The sequence below is a fragment of the Venustampulla echinocandica genome (assembly GCF_003357145.1).
Source record: "Venustampulla echinocandica strain BP 5553 chromosome Unknown scaffold_2, whole genome shotgun sequence".
NCBI classification, from domain to species: domain Eukaryota; kingdom Fungi; phylum Ascomycota; class Leotiomycetes; order Helotiales; family Pleuroascaceae; genus Venustampulla; species Venustampulla echinocandica.
Genome location: NW_022474207.1, coordinates 2,509,666 through 2,527,310, shown reverse-complemented (window position 1 = coordinate 2,527,310; position 17,645 = coordinate 2,509,666). Strand labels below are relative to the sequence as shown.

Sequence of the window (17,645 nt, the reverse complement as noted above, 5' to 3'; positions counted from 1 at the left end):
AATGATTGATGGATTGACGGATATTACGAAAGATTATGACCCAGCAACTTTTCTCCCCTCTACTTTGTTTTTGCATTCTCTACCTGAAAATAATCATGCAAAGTCGGGGGGGATTTGAGAACTACTTTTTTTTGAGATTCGAGCGGGTGAACTTGTGCTTTTTCCTTTCTCTTTTGATATTGAGGCCTGATATGTATGTTATTGCGAGAGCCAGCGAAAAAAGCCTGCTGCGAGATATTTTGGTGTGCGGGAGAGGAGTTTAATAGGGAGAGAGCTATTAAATATTACATACCTATACGCTCTACTAAACTAGTATTGTCTTTTGTTTCTATGCCCCCATGATTTGCTTCGCTTCATTTGGTATTAGTAGAAAACGTAGTTGCATACGTATATACGTATAACTAGGCAATAAGCTCAACCCCTAAATTTCTACCGATATATCGCTCACTCGCTCAATTACTCACGAGTTCCCTTCTTTAATCCAGATGCGAGATAAAACGTAAGACGTAATGTATATATTCCTAGTACGTCGAAATACCGTGGAAATTCTATTAAAGAGGGTTACCTTCGAAATACATACCGATTATAGGTAGGCGTGTCTTTTATTTACTACCGTAAATAAAACCTGTATCTAGGGGGTGCGAACTATACAATACTCTCGTTGCATTTTTCTAGCTTATCCTGTAGTAATCAAATAAACCGAGTTATTATATTTACTCCAGCCTTGAAATTATAAGCACCCCCCTATGTTACAATAATGTTCTTAGTTAATAATAAGTATAATAGTAATATTATAAGCTTACGTAGGTGGTTCTCCTGGACTTCGAGACAAGTTTGGAGATTACTAGAGTTTGAGAATCCGAATGATTGTTATGCGGCGTCTTAACAAAAACCCCTACGCAGGCAGCATGCATCTCTCATCACGTCCAGATCCACCGGCGACTTAATAGACAAAAATGTATTTTTAAGAACAGGCTTTTTTCAAAATTTGCTAAGCTGGGATAACCTAGCTCTGGCTGTCCCCAATAGCTAGCTATAAAAGCGGGGTGTCCATGATAATCGGATTTCCCCCAAGTTCCTTAATTCCACACCATGCCCCTCGATAACCCGTTTTTAAAAAGAGAAAGAAAAGCAAACAATAAAACCTCCGAAGAAGCAATTAAAACCTTATGATAAAGCCGAGGGGGGGGGGGGAGAGAAACAACCTAATACTGTTAAACTTAGGTATGTTTCTGCAAAGATATGCGTGTGCGCGTGCGTGTTCCTTAGTTATGTGGTTCCTTAGGGACTGTAAAAATTCCAAATTGAAAATTTCAACCATGTAAAAATAAAAAAAACCACGCGGGGTTATCATTCTATCCTGTATACAAGTATGTGTGTTCCTCCAACACATGTGGAAGGGGAGGGGGGTATCTAATTTGGTAAACAACGAAACTGCAAAGGAAAAAAGCAAAAAGCAAAGCAACCGGAGATGTGATCCGTGGCTTAAGGAAATGTTGGGTATAAGGGAGTGGCGTGTGCACTTGAATGTTGCGCAACGTGTAGTTTCTCGGGTGTCTCCCCGCAGAGTGGTGTTTGGAGTAATAGTATTCGCCTTCAGCGTCAACTTCCATCTATCTCGTTCAGAACGAGATCTCTCTACCAGGGTGAGCTAGGATTGCTAATAGCCTCCACCCTCTCGGCTCGGCACTTATTACTTGCTGACTGAACGGTATCAAAGACTCCAATATTCAAAGATAAGTTCAAATCAAAGCATCGCCCGCGCCCTCCTCATCTGGATCGACAAGGTAAGCCAATGGGGCCCAAACTCTCCAGTGCAAGACCCCAATATGTGCAACCCTAGTGGCAACATCCGTGATCTCGTCCTTTGCGACATTGCTTTGGGGCCTAGCCCGACCAGGTCCTGACTTCGGGCTAGTAGCAGCTTCGAAAATCTGCAGGCTTGTTAAAGGATGGAACGTAGCTACGAGCCTTTGCAGAACGGGGAACAGCTGCGAGAGAACATGTAATTCGGCTTCTTGATATAGTCGTGAGGCAGGGTTTGAGATGTGGAATGCGAGATGTGATTCGAAATGTGGAAGTCGGTTAAGTGGAGTGTTTGTTAAGCGGAGAGTCTCGAGAGCGAGTGATGGGGAGAGGGTGTTCCATTTGTCGGCTGTGCCGAGAGAGGATAGGATGGCCTGGAAGGAAACTCGCGCCTGAGTAGCTGACTCGGGAACGGGGTGAGAGAGGTATAATGGTGTTGGGGGGTTTGTCTCTGGGGTTGATGCAGTAGAAGATGGTGAGGATTGTGGGCTGGAACCTGTTGATGAACTAGCGACGTCATTGTCGACGCTGGGTACCCAAACTTGTTTACCAGTTACCGTGCGGATGAAGTGGCCACACTCTTGTGCGACATGTTTAGGTCGAGACGTGAAGTGATGGGGCAAGGGAATCGTTGGGGAGGAAAGCATGGTGTCGTCCGCTGGAGACGCAGGTCGATAGAAAGGCGATGATGTAAAGGACATCGTTGGCGTGTCGTCGAGGGTGGCATGTCTGGTCTCGCGTTTGTTTTGGGCCTCGAGACTCCGGAAGAGATGCATTAATATCTCGAAGTTTGTCAAGTCTAGCACATCTGAACGGAGCTTGATCAAGCGCTCTTCATCGAAGAGAAAGGTATGTGGAATGGCCTCTGCTCGTGATGGTAGTGTCAGGTTGACCAGAGCTTTCATGAAAGTCACCATACTGCCTTGCAAGTGCAGTGATGTGTCCAAGGGGACAGTATCGGGCAAGCTCCTCGCTGCCGTATACCACGCATGAGCTCCAGCAACCGCAACTTTTCGCATCGCAATCTTCTTCATGAAAAACTTCTGTTCAAAGTGGACTGTATCTTCGATAAGAAGCGGCCGTAGACATCGAATTTGGTGGTTAGCCACATCCTAATGCCCAGTTAGTTTGGAATACTAAACCGTGCCAAAGAGGTGGGGTTGACTGAAGCTTACAAGTTTCATGGCTTCAAGAACGCCCAGCAGGTTTCGCATACCGGCGCCCAACAAATCTACATCACCATTTCGCTGCCCGTTACTCAACTGCGTCACCATCTCATCCACCCAGTCATCCCTCATCGGAGCACAGTGGCACTTCAGAAGCTGGCACAGCCATGTGGCTAGCTTGAGAAGATCTGCAACTCCCATTCGGAACTGCTGCATCAATAAATCCACATTAAATGTCTCCTCCACAGATGCGCGATCTCGCTGAGGAACTAGAGTTTCAAGGATGCCTCGAATGGCTTTCAAGGTTGTAGGCAGGGCCCATTCTGTATTCCCCAGTTGGGCCTCGAACTGATCACGGTTTTGGAGATACTGCAAAAGTTGTTCTCGCAACGTCTCCCAAAAGTGATTCGCTTTTTGTGTCTTCCTCCGCCCCTTCTCACCGTCGAGGTTCGGTCTAAAGTGTAAATCCGGGTCGAAATTGATATCATGTCGCAGCTTTGGGTTGTGGACAATCTTGGTAACATCCAACTCGCTCAGAGTCGCCTTGGTCACGGGAGGTTCCAATATCGCACCTTGCCTCGACGTGCTCTCAGAGTAGGGTTTCGAATTGCACTGGAACAGGCAATCGTCCCGCGGCGGGCAGTTCGCAAATTCTTGGTTCTTCTCGCTCTGGATGCCATAGACCTGCTCCTGCGAATCTCCCAGCATATCTATGCCCTGCGGCCTGGACTCGTCCACCTGTGAACTATCCATCGCCTCCCCATCATTATTTTCTGGCGACTCAGGTCGTCCTGGCGAATTTGCGATGTTTCCGCCGTCATTATTTGGAGGGTTAGGTCGGCCGTTGGTCGTAGCGAATCTGTTGCTGTTCCCTCGCTCCCTTTTCCCCCCATCCGACTCCATTTTTGCCAATCCTCCCAGGCCAGGTGCCGCGGAACGTCCTCTTACCGCCAAAGAACGTCGTCAGATGATTTCGGCACCAGCGTTGGCACGAGATCCTGAATAGGACAGTGCTCGGATTTGCAGCAGTTGGCAGGAACGACCGGTCGAACTGGGGGCCATAGATATCAGCGCCGATCTTCAGAAACAAACACGAGGAACTGGCTCTGTGCTCGGGTTCGATGGATCTCGTGGTTGGGCGTGCGGGAAGGTACAGCAGCTGTACCACAACATCTCGAGCTGTGAGGGAATGGCTCGAGGATCCACGGGTACCCGCCAACGATGAAAGAGATATGTGTTTGCGCTGATGCAAGCGAACGCGTGCGACTCACCTATTTGCTCCGTCTCCTTGCCTGTCGAGCCTCTGCCCGGGTCTCCCTTGGATCCTATTTGATGCTAATGCTAATGCGAATGCCAATTGCTAGCGCTAATTCACCGCCTGAAGCCGACTACGAAGTGCCGTCCGCCCACTATTCTTTCTATGTTGTACAGCGAAGGAAGTTGCAGACGTGGATGCGGAAAGGACTGGAAAGGGTCAAAGACGCCCACAAAGCTCGAACGAGAGGAAAAGAGAGAAAGAAAGAAAGAGAGAGCGAGATCGCCGGAATTTGTTTTTGTTTTTGTGTTTGGGGGACTCGAGCTAGAGCATAGCATATGGAAAATGAAATATGGAAATGGAATGGAAATGGAAATGGACGGCAACAGCAATACAAAGGAGGAGTATGCACAATATGAGACAAGAATAATAGCAAGCGCAGGGGGCGTGCCTTGACCACCATCCACTCAACCCCGTCGCAAAGTAAAATTGAGGCAAATGCGATCCCAACCGCTGATTATTGCAGCTAGAGGAGGAATGTCAATATGCGACATTGCGACGACCGCGGAGGCACGGAGTGCTCGAGAGGCGAGAGGCGAGAGGCGAGAGCGTCGTACCGTGGATTTGGTAGCAGCTCCGGCCAGGGGGGCCCGGGAGTGGCGTAAGTAAGAAGCTAGGGACTTACAGGAGAAGGGAGCGAGATGATATTCCAAGCAGAAATAAGCTTAATGCTATAATCTAAATATAATATTGGGGGCGGCATGAAGGGAGGGAGTGGGTTTTCCGCGAATTGATTGTTGCAATGTATAGTAAAACGTGAGTCGCGGGTCTTGGGTTTTAATTTCTTGCCCGGCAGATGGGTGGGATATAGGATGTGAGGTGTACTTGGTACATAGGATGACGGATAGATATACAAGGACCGGGTATCTGTACGAAGTAGCTCCTACGTAAGTGCATAGTATTTGTTATCTTGGGTATCTTATGTATCTATTTTAGTGCTATGTACTGTACTACAATCGGTGAACTCCGATCTATACGTAGGTACCTTAGCATATGCTATACTTTCTCCATCCCGACCTATACCCCCTATTTCAACTGTAAGACGTCAGCAAATTGACAGCAATGCGCCATTCTCAATATCCACGCCATACAAGTGCATCCGATTAATTATTATCATCCCATCATCCGCCTCAACTCGTAACCTCATCCTTACCGGGGATCCTTCCTCGACCAAGGCCATGGCAAGCTGTTACAGCCAGCCACTTCAGTCACTCCACTTGGCCACTGCGTCATAAATCTAATAACAAGATTATGATGCATTGGACTCTCATTCCGGTGCAGCGGAGGTCGGATATGAGACCGCGCCCTTCGATCAAACGTTCTGGGGCGATTCTGCGCGGCGGGCTGTCGTGTACCAATAGTCTCGCCGTCGCCAACACATTGAGCGGCGAGCGCTGTCGAAGGTTAAGTGGCGATTTATATACTTGCATCATTATACGCTATTTTAACCTTTTACTACTCTTTTACTGCTTTATTTATTACTTACCAAGGTATCTAAGGTAAAGATAAGTCACCCATGCCGATTATGCAGCAGCTTTAGGTTACTTGACATCTTATTGTGTGCTGGCATCGGACATCGAGCATCAAATCACGATTCACGCATCTGGGGGTATGCAGCATCGCAACTCTGCAGCCTCATGTTGAACTCAAGTCACAAGTTCCCCCCCCCCCTTTTCCCCTTACCTCTTACCCTAGCCCACACAGACCACGGCCCTCTACTTCGTAGGCACCTCCGTATTGATGAGCTTATATAGGAAGCGCTATCCCTTCCTTGAGGTGTCCCTCATCCAGCAGTGATAGCCTCAACTTCAGAAACAACCGACCCTCCCGACAGTCTGTATCAGCTTCTCATCTTATTAGATGCGCAATAGATACCTGTTTCTGCTTCGACGCCCGAATCATTGATCAGCGACAAATTCCTCGCCAATCACAGAGCGTCAGCTCCCCCAGGTGCAGAATCAAGACTGCAGGCACGCTGCTCTGCAACCACCCTCCCTTTGGGCATCCGAAGAATATCTCGACTCGACACAACTGGCTGAACATGCTGGTCGGGCGTAGACGCAAGTCATGAACCTCCGGCATTCCATGATTGTTGATCGCTCCCGGCATCCACCAGGCACGTCTCGGGAGGAACCGTGGGACGCAAAGAGGATGCTCCATACACAGAGAGGTACGTAAGGGAGCCGTCGGATCGACCCCCAAATCTATTGCCATTGTCAAGATCGATGGGATGCCATTGAGTCCTCCGCCCGGAAATCCCGTCCGCCGTCTCACTTCCAGGCTATCAGACCGCCCCTTTTCGCATCTCACAGTGCCACAGACCCGTCCGTGTGGGATTTACGGTACGCGGACGGTTCACGGCATTCTCTGACGCCCGTCGTCGTCGCCTTGCGAAAGGGGGTGAAATGCCCCGCGACACAAACGCGCCACCATCTCGAAAAGTTGGCACTCGCTTCCGGCATAATGGCGACATTCCGGTATTATTGGCATCCGAACCTCTCATTCAATAGCTTTATAGTGGCAATACTTAGTAAAAGGTGAGGCGGACGGCTTGGAATTGGGCCCAGTCACGTGGTGATAACTCCTGCATTCGGCATTGAGATGGATTGGGGTTGGCCCCGCGTTTCGTTTCGTTAGCAGTCTCAGCAGTCTCGACTCCCTTGCACTTGATGCACTTTTATATCTATATGGTCTAGCTGGCATTGAACACAACTTTCTGGTTTCAGTTGAACCACGCCTCACTTTACGCAAGCCTGGCAGATTGCGACACGAAAGTTCATTAACGGTGGTACAGTCTTTTTAGGTTGGTATCAGAAAATACCTGCCAACAGAGATACATCTTACTCAGTATCCTGGATTCAACCCTAAGTTGTATAGGCCAAAAGAACCAGGAACTAACATTCTCAACAGGCATAGCCTGTCACTACTGCAACGAACACAAGCACACTCCCGTGTCTAGAGCAGTTGTATACTCGCCATTCGCACCAATCGCCTCACGATCGATATTTCTCGTGAAAACAGAGCTTCTTGTCGAAAACCGGACCCTCCATAGTTGACTTGTCAAACTAAGTAATATGTTGCATCTTTTGAAGTATTAGAAGGTATTGATTTAATAAACGTATAACGAATGTCTGTCTTCAAGTCGAAGCTTCCCGGTGAATTATTCGGAAATGCTTGCCCTTTCTAAGGCGTCTATGCGTAGGGGACAAATCCAGTAATGGCCACTGAGAGACGTCGGAGCCGAGAAAGACGGGAATCTCCTCGATACCCCGCCTACAAAATAGCAATTTTAATATGTCATTGAGTAACAGAGTTTTCCTATATTTTCTGATCGTTTGCTATTAGGCGATGGTGCATGGGAAGTTGGACTTTGGGCAGCAATATCTGATCCAAGCAGCGAGCAGCACTTGGCTAGTTCGAAAATGGCTTTTCGTATGTTCAGGCCGAGTAACCCACTTGCTTATTGGTGGAACAAGGTCCAATTCGCATGAAACATGCTCTCATGCGCCAGAGTGACAGCCATTTGAAAGTTTCGATACGATCCGAAATGGATTGAGCTTTTGAGATATTTCAATCTTGAGCACTGAAGTCGTTCGTATGCTTTCACATCTAAGGCCAAAGTACTTATGCTTAATTTATTTCTTCGTCCACGAGTGTGTCATTTCGTCTATTGTGTGCTAGTAGCAAACAATATTAACATAGAATATGAATCTTTCTGCTTTACAAGTATGGTTTGAGCAGATTTGTTAGGCGACGGGCCATTGGTCTATTCATATACTGGAATCCAAATTCTTGTAAATCTGCATGCGGTATATCCCCCCCGCTCTCGCTGTCGCTACCCCCAGCATCTGCAACATCACTGGCGTTGTCTTCAACACTGTCGTCGTCTTCAACTCTGGCGTTGTCTTCAACACTGACACGCTCGAAATGTTTCCCGTGAAGAAGATAGCCAAGCCATTTTTTATATCTTGGGTGGCTACTAACAGTGCGAACGGTATACTGGCTAGTCAGCACATTTCCATTCTCAGCGCCGCCAGTCAGAGCACGACCCGTGTTGTCATCGAGTAGCAAGGCGCGACCATCCGGATCGAGGCAGGGGCGGCCATGGGGAACGTGGAGTTTGCGGATTTTCACGCCCCGCACAAAGCAGGTCTCGAACATATCGGCCTTCTTCTTGCTCAGCCTTCCCCCGTGGATGGCGACGTACACCATACCGAGAGCGTGGTCAGATATGCAGTGTTGTTTGTGCTTGTCATCCGTGAGATCGCCAAGGGTGACAACTCCTGGCTCCGGGTCAAGCTTTGGCCGGCGATCTGCCACGTCTTTATGAAGGAGTGGAGTCATGTTGGCAGAAGAAAGGCAAAGGTGGAACTTGGAAGGTGAAGGCGAAGCTGTGTTGGACGCGCCTTGGGATGATGTGGCGCGCGGGGAAGAGACTTAGAAGAAAGAAGAAGCCGTAGGAGCGCGAAAGACTTGTTTATACTCCTACGAAAGCAATAAGCGAGCTGTTTTCAATTCTGCGAGAAGTGAATTTCTTTGCGATGTCCTCTTAGGAAGATGCCCGACCGTTTTACTAGTCCAAAGCACTCGATAGAGTCCAGGGGTAGCAGCAAGGTCTGGATAGCCCGTCGAGTTGATCGGGGCAATGACTTCCTAAGCCTTTGATGGAGATTGCATTCTAGAACAGAGAGGAGCCAGATTTTTCTAGAAAGATGCACGACAAGGCTCACGGAGGATGCCATGTTAGATAGCAAGGCTATATGTCAGTTTACCTTTAATCTCGAATTCACCATGTAACATACAGCTTACTCTTCATAGGAGGCACACACCGGTGTCATTAACCTCGAAGATGATGATCCTCTCGCTGTCGAAGTAATGCTATATTACTTCTATACCGGCGAATACAAGGAGTTGGTTAGTCGGAAGGAAAAGCAGTATCCAAGATTGTTGGCCCACGCACAAACATTCAAATTGGCCGATAAGTATGATGTGTGGCCTTTAGTGGAACTCGCAGTAGAGAGGTTTAAATCCACTCTTAAATGTCGAATCTCACCCAACGCACACCTATCCATCATGCCACTCGTCTACTCATAACTAATACTAGCTAACCGTCTTTGGCCCGCTACTATCAGATATGCTAGAAAGGAACTCCGAGCTATAATGGAAGATGCCGACAATATTGAGAACTTGCGAACCGTGCTGGAGAATATACCGGAATTCGCGTTCGATGTACTTCAGTTGTTTGTCCACGAATCTTCTCCAATAGTTGATGCTCACAACCGTCGCCCAATCCCACGTGGAAGAATATTATACCCGCGCTCTAACCCTTGCAGTAGGGGAGATTTCTCATAAGTTCATTGATGAGAGGCAGAAGTAGTCGTGATTATGTTTTAGTTATTGATACGCGTTTGATTTGGTGAGAAAAGCATACAGACTGTGTGGTATATTGAAAAACGAAAGACATTTTCATATTCGATAATAAGTCTAATTAGATTTGGCTTTTCTTAAATTACATCAAGCAAATCCACCTATACACCTTGGGTCCATTTTACAAGGGAGACCATAGGTCTAAGTTCGCTTCATGTCCTCTCTCAAAACCGAAACCCAACCTATCTCAACATTTTTATATGCTCTTCAGGCAACCCTTTCCCCCTGGGCATAGATTATTTAAGTTCTATAGTGAAGTATAGTGTTCGCATTTATGTTTAGTGTACCAGTTAATATATAGTTACCTTATTTCCGTTATGCAAATAGCGCAAACCCGGAGACCATCTCGCGTGGCCTGTGCAGGCCCTGGTGGCTCAATGTCTGGGCAGTGGCAGTGCTCCCAGGCAACAAATACCACAACAGAGGAAATTAACCCCATCTATCTTACTTACCGCTAAAACAGACTTTTTCGATCCATCTCTTGGACACGCAGCCTGGCATGGCTACCGAAAGTAGTGATAATGGATACTGCGGAACTCCTCAAAAAGCTTGATGCAGAACGCGATGCTTATCTCGCGACTCTCCAGCAGGTGCACGAGGCTCTCGCAAATGCCGTTGTATCATCTAGCGCAGCAGTCTTGCGGCCGACTGTGACAACAACAACACCACCAGTGCTAACATTGTCGCCATCCCCTCGCCCAAATAGAGTAGCACTTCTTAGTGAGGGTGATTCTAGAAGCTCGGGGTCTGGCGCCTCGCCTTTGAAATCGACCTTCGTCTCGGGAGAGGGTGACGGTGAGGATGCAAGTGATGAAGATGAAGCGCTCTATGTGCAGGATCTTTTGCCCACGACGTCCTTCGACGATGAGCACTTACGGAACCACCTAAAGAGTTATAAGTGGGATGCATATTCCCGGCAAATCTTAAGATCTCTCTTTACAGGAACAGGCCGATTAAAACTTCCGAATCTATTCCCGGCTGACCATGATTTGAATGAGGCTGGCTCCCATTACTCACTTTATCAAGTTTTTGATGTTGGTAATGATGGAACTCCCTTGTCCTTGCATACTGGTACTTCGGCCTTTGAGGATATGTCGAAAGATCAGGTTTTGTGGCATCTTATCAAGGTATATCATGTGCATTGACGACTCACTCATCCGATTCTAAAATATGAGTATAGGACATCAATGTTGAGAATACACGGCAAAGACGAGCCATTGGTCGAATCATGTATGTGTTAAACACTCCTACTTGAGCAGTCCTAGTTATTCTAACCTTCTGTAGTATCCTTCGAGAACCATCCCCGGTTGCATTTGGGATTATCCATCTAGTCATGAATGAAATATTTGATATGGATAAGATATTCCAACTCCTAGTTCAGCAAGATACCACGATGGTATGGTGACCTGTAAACCCGATTATATCCCGTTGAAGCTTATCAGGCTAGCAAAGGCGTACATGAAGCGAGCCTTCCACGAAGATCCCAGAAAGCAAAAATCCTTCGTCTTCTCCTTCGAATATTTCACCATCATAGGCGAAGAGTGTAGTCCCATGTCCTGGCAACAAACTGACCGGGCCCGTAAGCGCCATGATGGTCATATCCCTATCACCCGGTGCAGCTCAGTCGTGGCCCTTGCTCTCATCGGCGAACCGATTCGCAAAGTCAAGAATAGTGCGAGAAGAGCGAAGACGCAGTATGGATACATCTATAGTCCTTGGGCTCCCTGGCACGTATTGAATATTCAATGTTATCCCGATTGGAAAAGCCATACAGGAAGCCATGACAGCACGAAACATTATGTTAATGGCCCAGAGGCATTCTTGAATACTCTTCTTGTTGAGTATAAAGATGCGCATAAGCGGATTGATGAAATATGCCAACGTATAAGCACGCTTGTCACACCTCCAGTACGTGAGAACTTTGCAATGCCTCTAAGATGCCAACTGTGACATTTTGAAGGCCGAACCTTTTTCGCGTTTTCTCAAGCTCAATCTAGGTGACAACATTAGTACACGTGCTGACTACTTCCTTAGGCCGATTTTATGTTCAATGGCGACTTACGAGATAAGCTTCTCTTCGAGGACAAGGATTTCACTTACTCACGACGCTACTTCTGGGCTTTCCAAACACTTGGCACTATGAACCATAGCATCAAGGCTATGATTGATGCTTATGAGAGCACGTTCACCGACACTGTCTGGGAAGGCCGCCACCACACGCTCTGGCCGCTGAACGATGAGGATACCCCTCGCAATGCATATTGGAAGAAGCGATTGGCTTCATTAAGGACAGACTACGAGTGTGAAATCGGCAGGCTGAAAGCCCTTGTTAAAGATAACGAAGTATTGAGGAAGGAAATCCGAGAACTCCGCGACAATCTCTTCAGCGGAACGTCTGTCCTTGAGTCCCGAAAATCAGTTGAACAGACCGAAATCACGGTACAGCAAGGACAAAACATCAAGCTGCTGACCCTAGTCAATCTGTTCTTCCTACCTCTCACATTTGTCACCTCTGTCTTTGGGATGACCAACATGCCCACTGAAGAACGTTTCTGGCGATTCGGCATTGTTATGGCGACCGTCTGTGTGCCCTTCTTTCTTCTCATCGGCTCAATGAATACGAGTCGTGGCATGTACTTCTGGCGCAATGATGTCCGCCAGATGGTCGTCCGTATCTGGTTCTGGATTGCACGGCGGAAGCAGCCAGCCCCAGGTCCTAAGAGCCGTGGTGATGATGGCACGAGCAGCGATTGGGATTCAGACGGGCCGCCAAAGAGAATAGAGAATAGATCTATGACTGCCGCGGAAGGTATTCGGGAGAGAACAAGCCAGTATACTAGAAAGAGAAATCATCCAGTGCTGGATACTATGCCTATTCCGAGGAAAACTGCTTCGCTTAGACAGAAAACTCCATCGATTCAATCCTCTGGCGGCGCTGACGCCAGAGTTGGCTCGAGGAATGTTGACAATGAGATGGGGGATACTGTCCCGATAGAGCTGAGTTCGCCGCTGCAACCGCCGCTGCAGGCTACAGCCACTAACACGTTAAAATTTGGGATGAGTGAAAGTAGGGGAGAGTTAACGGAGGGGACGAAATCCGAACCAGACCAGAGTAAGGGTTTGAAAATTTGGCGGAAATTTAGACAAAATAGGAGAGAGACCAGAAGGGAATATCCTGTTTGAGAAGTATATAAACTTAGTCAGGGTATCACCTATCTGAAGAGCTTTCCCACGGATACTAGACAATTCCCATCCTCGGATAATGATGCGCATGCTGTAGTGGTGAAATCGTAGTTAGAGCCGGATGAGACACCAGTGGACAGGACGACGGAGGCGGATTAACTTTACAGAGAATATGACTAGGTACGGCATTACGGTGTTGAAATATATCTCCCAACGAACCAAATCGAACCTGAACTTGGCCGGGTACGTTCAAATTTAAGCCGTCTTAGTCGAACTTTTTGCCTAACTTAATTCGCACACATCCAATGACTAGATTTTGGTGTATTAGGAAAGCAAGAAAGAGTTGATCATGATTAATACAAGTATCTCTGAAATTCTCTGAATTTTGCTACATGATATGATATTTAAGCTAGGATCCTTCAATGGGATTTCGACCCAACCCTCGTGGGACCACAGACACGTTAGTTTATCAAAGCGATGCCATTTGTAATTGGCTAGATATGTCTAACCATTGCCCCCGCTTAGAAAGAAGTCTAGTTCACTTGGCCCTCCTCTACTGTGCTCATTCTCCGCTAGTTGCTCTAGCAAACTCAGGAATGGGTCTTTCTCCTCGTTGCTGGTACCCGCTGTGCCTGTGCTCTCCCCGGTACTCGTTGTGCCAGGAGTTATCCCCTCGTTCATGTTGTTATTTCCAATTCCATTTCCGTACCCGAAGCCCATCTGGGGTATTCCAAACATCGGGTCGTAAGTGTCGGCCGGATTCAATGAATTAAATGTATATGGTGGTGAAAATGGTGTGCGTGATAGATTAGGTGTGAGTGCCGAATTCGGAGGAAACGGCGTTAAGGGAGATGGATCAAGCAAAGATTGTTGCTGTTGCGTGAGCCCGGAATTGGGGCTATTTTCCGATTGCCCTGCGGTAGTAGCGGGTTCATTCATGCCATTTGGCGACATGAATGAGGCTTCGGAGTGAGAATTTCGATGGGCGACTTTAAGATCGATGTGCTTCCGGCGTGAGGAGAAGGATTTGCGTTTTGTGCCTTGCCTTATAGGTGGTGGATCTGACGCTTTACCATCGGTCCTGGGCGCATACAGACCATGCCCAGAATACGTTTCTTGGCCTGGGTCAACAAGGATATCGGCAAAGGATATGTGCGCTCCATCAAATGACTGGCCAAGATCATTGTAGCGATCGAAAAAGTCTTCTAGGTGGAAGACGGGGCTGTAACGCATTGGATTGCTGGCAAGGGAGTTAACTAGTTCCGAATGGCGGCTATACATGGTTTGTAGGGTCTCTCGTTGGTGTTGGACAGACGACCATGCATATCTCAGCTCTGATAGCTGTTTCATCTCTCTAGATAAAAACTCGGCTGAGGCAGAAAACACTTCCCCTTCAAAGCTACCCCGATAATGTGAACCATGGACATGAACTGTACCTGCCGTACATATACAGTAGCCTACAAAGGCGGGCCACTCGACGGACTGAGACTGCTTACCTATTCGCAAGAGATTAGCGTGGAAGCGATATAAAGTGAGGTTAAACCCTACCCAGCTCTACAAGCTCTGCAATGGCATTTGCGTGCAGAAAGCAGAGGTTTGTAGCTTCAATTTGCCAAGATTGGTGCTGGCCAGTTCCAGCAAGCTCGACCAGGTCAATAGGGAGGAATGGGCGGTATATGAGGGAATGGATAAGATGATAAACCAGCTTGCTAAGAACAAGATTCGTACTATCGGGTTGGCCGAAAAGGTTCTCGACAGAAGAGAAGACTTCTTGGGTCCCAGACGCCCAGACATCGAGGTCCTGCCGTATTTTCGACAAATTGGAGAGCGAATGCCAAGGGAAATGGCTGTCTCCTTTAACCCCGCCGGCTGCAAGATATCGATTCGTGTTGCCCAGAATCCGCACGATGTCAATCAACATACCGCTGCTGCCTTGACATTTCTTTCCAGATCCACCATAATACTGGAGATTTGAACCGTTTTGGAAGAACTCTCCTTCGACTAGGGGTGCCGTGGGACTTGGTGACCAGGCAAGGAGCCTTACTTGAATCGACTTATCCGCTAATAGAGAAGGCCGTTTTGAACCACAGGCAGCAAATCGATCCATCACATAGCATGTCCAGAATAGCCTCCTTCTCATTTCCTTCTCGGCAGCATGAAGTCCGGTTTTATTGTCAGATTCCCGATGTAATTCTAGAGCCACAGCCATACCGATGCCACTCGCTATTCCAATCAGTAAATTGAACAAAAACTAGCCCGATTACACGTACCTAGCATCATGAAGGCTTTCTTCCCTTTGCCAGCCGCAGTAAACGCCATCGCCAGTAATAAAAGGGCTTGTAAACAGTCGATAGATGGGTCGTCGATGTCCAGCTCCGCCCTTGCCCGCAAGGCGTAGTCCTCGCTCGACCTGACCGCAGCATGATATCCATTGGGGTGGGCGGTATATCTAGAACTATTAGTTGTGTTCAAACCAACGCGTCTATTACTCACCTAGCGCTGACCGCACAGATGGCATGAAGAAGATAGGGAGGCAGTTGGTCAAACTGTATTCGTTGTCGTGTCGGCGTTTCGTCGAGGATATAGTAGGGTTTGCCGTGGCATCGTGAAAAATATGTGTCGATAAGAAGCTCATGTTGTACCACCGGGGAAGGTTCGCTATACAAATTCGGTTAGTCGCTGCTCATGTTTTCTCGTCGTTACATCTACTGACCTGACTGTTATAGGTGAGAAGACGGCCGGTTCTGCTCTAGCATTGTTGGTGTCGAGTTGAACCTTGGGGTCTTGAGTTGGATTTTGTTTGTCTGGCCTGGGTGTCCGATCATTTGCGGATGACTTCGTCTCGTCTTTCAACTTCCTTTCCAATCCATCGACCCTCTTCAATAATGCCTCTAACACATCCGTCTTCGGCCCTCTCTTCTTAGGGACAGCGTCTGTCATGACGTTCCATCAGCGCGAGCACCGCCATCAATTGGAACTATACGCACCATATATACACGAGCATTGGAAGACTTGACACGCTTCGCAGGTCGGGCGCAGACGATTACACTTGATCTGGAAAATTGTTTAGACACGCGGATAATTTCCTTCTATCGATGCACCAACCTTCCGCGTGCGACACGACTTGCAATTCATTGATTCTCGTGGCTCGTTGCTCATGCGCCGCGCGGGGAGTCGTTCGATGCCCACCTGCGGTCTCACAGACATCATGGGGATTTCGAGACGGCGCCAGGCGAGATTGATCCAAAGCGTGGGGGTGAACCAGCAAAGGAAACGGCTACATCATAAAGGACGATCGCGGCAAAGGCGCAGACCATCACGGCGGACGTCGTCAAAGGAGATGCGCTTGAGGCCTGGGGAATCGCAATTGTAGCTGGAGAGCTCGAGAAGGCACTGTCGGTCTGGATATTATCCAGGCCGGCGTTGGAGCTGCTTTGAACAGATCAAGTGAGCGATCCAGCCGAGCTCTAGGGGAGCATGGGAGGAGGGAGGGGAGTCGTCCAGGAGTCCAATAGCAGCACTCGAATGACCATGGCCGGACCGTCGTGCACCGAAAATTGGCATTAGCTCAGGGTTGTTTGCGTCTCGGCTCGAGGTGGGTAATACAGTAATACTTTGGTGAGTACTACTGCGTATAGTAAGTGAACTACAGAATTGCGGAGAGAGAGGCAAAGAGAGGATACGGCAAAAGCTGAAGCTGGGCAACAGGTCAGGCGCCAGAGGGACGTTGATATCTCGAATCTGCCCCAATCTAAGTGCCATGCTCACTGCTCTCCCTTCTTGCTGGCGTCTCCTCGGTCACGACGATCTCACGAAGTCCAGACAGGACAGACTCCACTCTAAACTGGACAGAGTATGGGGCAGAACAGGCACGTCTGTGGCTAGCGGGAGTTTCTGTAGCGGAAGACCGTTGCTCTAGTCAGTAGTACGCAGCACGGAGGAAGCACGTGGGCTACAGTGTTGAGGGAATATGAGGCATTGTGGGGTTGAAGCTGGGCTAATACTGATATTCCGGAGTAAAGGGGGAGAAGGGCAGGGGAAGAGGCTTCGGACAAAAGCTACAGACCATGACACTTGATCTCGCTATTTCTAACTTCTACCATCTGGTGTCTCAACAGCCAGCGTCGGATGAAGTTTGGAAAACGTGGAGGACAGGATTGCCAGCTACGCAAAACAGCAATAATAGCATGAGTTACGGGTACCACGAACAAAGTATATACCGGTACTATACCCACAACAGCTCACACGGGTCAAGCTACTTATTCGGACAAAATCTCCTTCGCACATCAATCCGGAGCCAAGATTTGAGGTTTGGGAACTTTGGATGTGGGGCATGTGAAGCGGTATTGGGCAATGACTCGCAAGAACGGAACGGAGAGTCTCGACACCGTCGAGATCTACAAGCCCTATCACCACTAAACAATGGGTATATCCTTGTTATTCCTAGGCGACACCAGAGAAATAGCCACAGTCACGAGTGTCGAAGATTTTAAACAACAAAGGAGTTTACGACTCTGCTTCGAGTCTTTATTATTAGCCTCGGATCTGTCCCACATTGTTACCCCCCGCACAAGTTTGCAACGGGGAACGAGCAACCTCAACCTTATTGGTGCGCCACTAGTATGTGTGCAAGTGCTACCACAAAGTACAGTACGTAGCACAAGTTCAGCATAGACCCATGATACGGCCCGGGATGATCCCTTCCCAAGGTCCGTACTAAGTACGAGACCAAGGATGAGCCCTCAAAG

The 17,645-nt window shown here is 48.1% G+C and overlaps 4 protein-coding genes across 4 annotated transcripts; 1 reads left to right on the top strand and 3 right to left on the bottom strand.

The window, feature by feature from the left end:
* Positions 1 to 1,742: 1,742 nt before the first annotated feature.
* On the bottom strand, positions 1,743 to 3,875 carry BP5553_05192 (Uncharacterized protein; the record flags this gene model as incomplete). Its single annotated transcript, XM_032013815.1, has 2 exons — positions 1,743 to 2,918; positions 2,982 to 3,875. 2 exons carry the CDS (start codon positions 3,873 to 3,875, stop codon positions 1,743 to 1,745), a joined length of 2,070 nt encoding a protein of 689 aa, XP_031870415.1.
* A 4,132-nt stretch (positions 3,876 to 8,007) lies between these two features.
* Positions 8,008 to 8,631, bottom strand: BP5553_05191 (uncharacterized protein; the record flags this gene model as incomplete). The annotated part of the gene is made up of 1 exon (XM_032013814.1): positions 8,008 to 8,631. The coding sequence occupies one exon, from the start codon at positions 8,629 to 8,631 to the stop codon at positions 8,008 to 8,010; it is 624 nt and encodes a 207-aa protein (XP_031870414.1).
* A 1,604-nt stretch (positions 8,632 to 10,235) lies between these two features.
* BP5553_05190 (Magnesium transport protein CorA, transmembrane region) lies at positions 10,236 to 12,897 on the top strand (the record flags this gene model as incomplete). Its single annotated transcript, XM_032013813.1, has 5 exons — positions 10,236 to 10,841; positions 10,895 to 10,944; positions 10,999 to 11,110; positions 11,167 to 11,622; positions 11,749 to 12,897. 5 exons carry the CDS (start codon positions 10,236 to 10,238, stop codon positions 12,895 to 12,897), a joined length of 2,373 nt encoding a protein of 790 aa, XP_031870413.1.
* A 504-nt stretch (positions 12,898 to 13,401) lies between these two features.
* BP5553_05189 (Zn2 DNA-binding protein) lies at positions 13,402 to 15,837 on the bottom strand (the record flags this gene model as incomplete). The annotated part of the gene is made up of 5 exons (XM_032013812.1): positions 13,402 to 14,393; positions 14,446 to 15,120; positions 15,168 to 15,346; positions 15,391 to 15,555; positions 15,611 to 15,837. The coding sequence occupies 5 exons, from the start codon at positions 15,835 to 15,837 to the stop codon at positions 13,402 to 13,404; spliced, it is 2,238 nt and encodes a 745-aa protein (XP_031870412.1).
* Between the last annotated feature and the right edge of the window lie 1,808 nt (positions 15,838 to 17,645).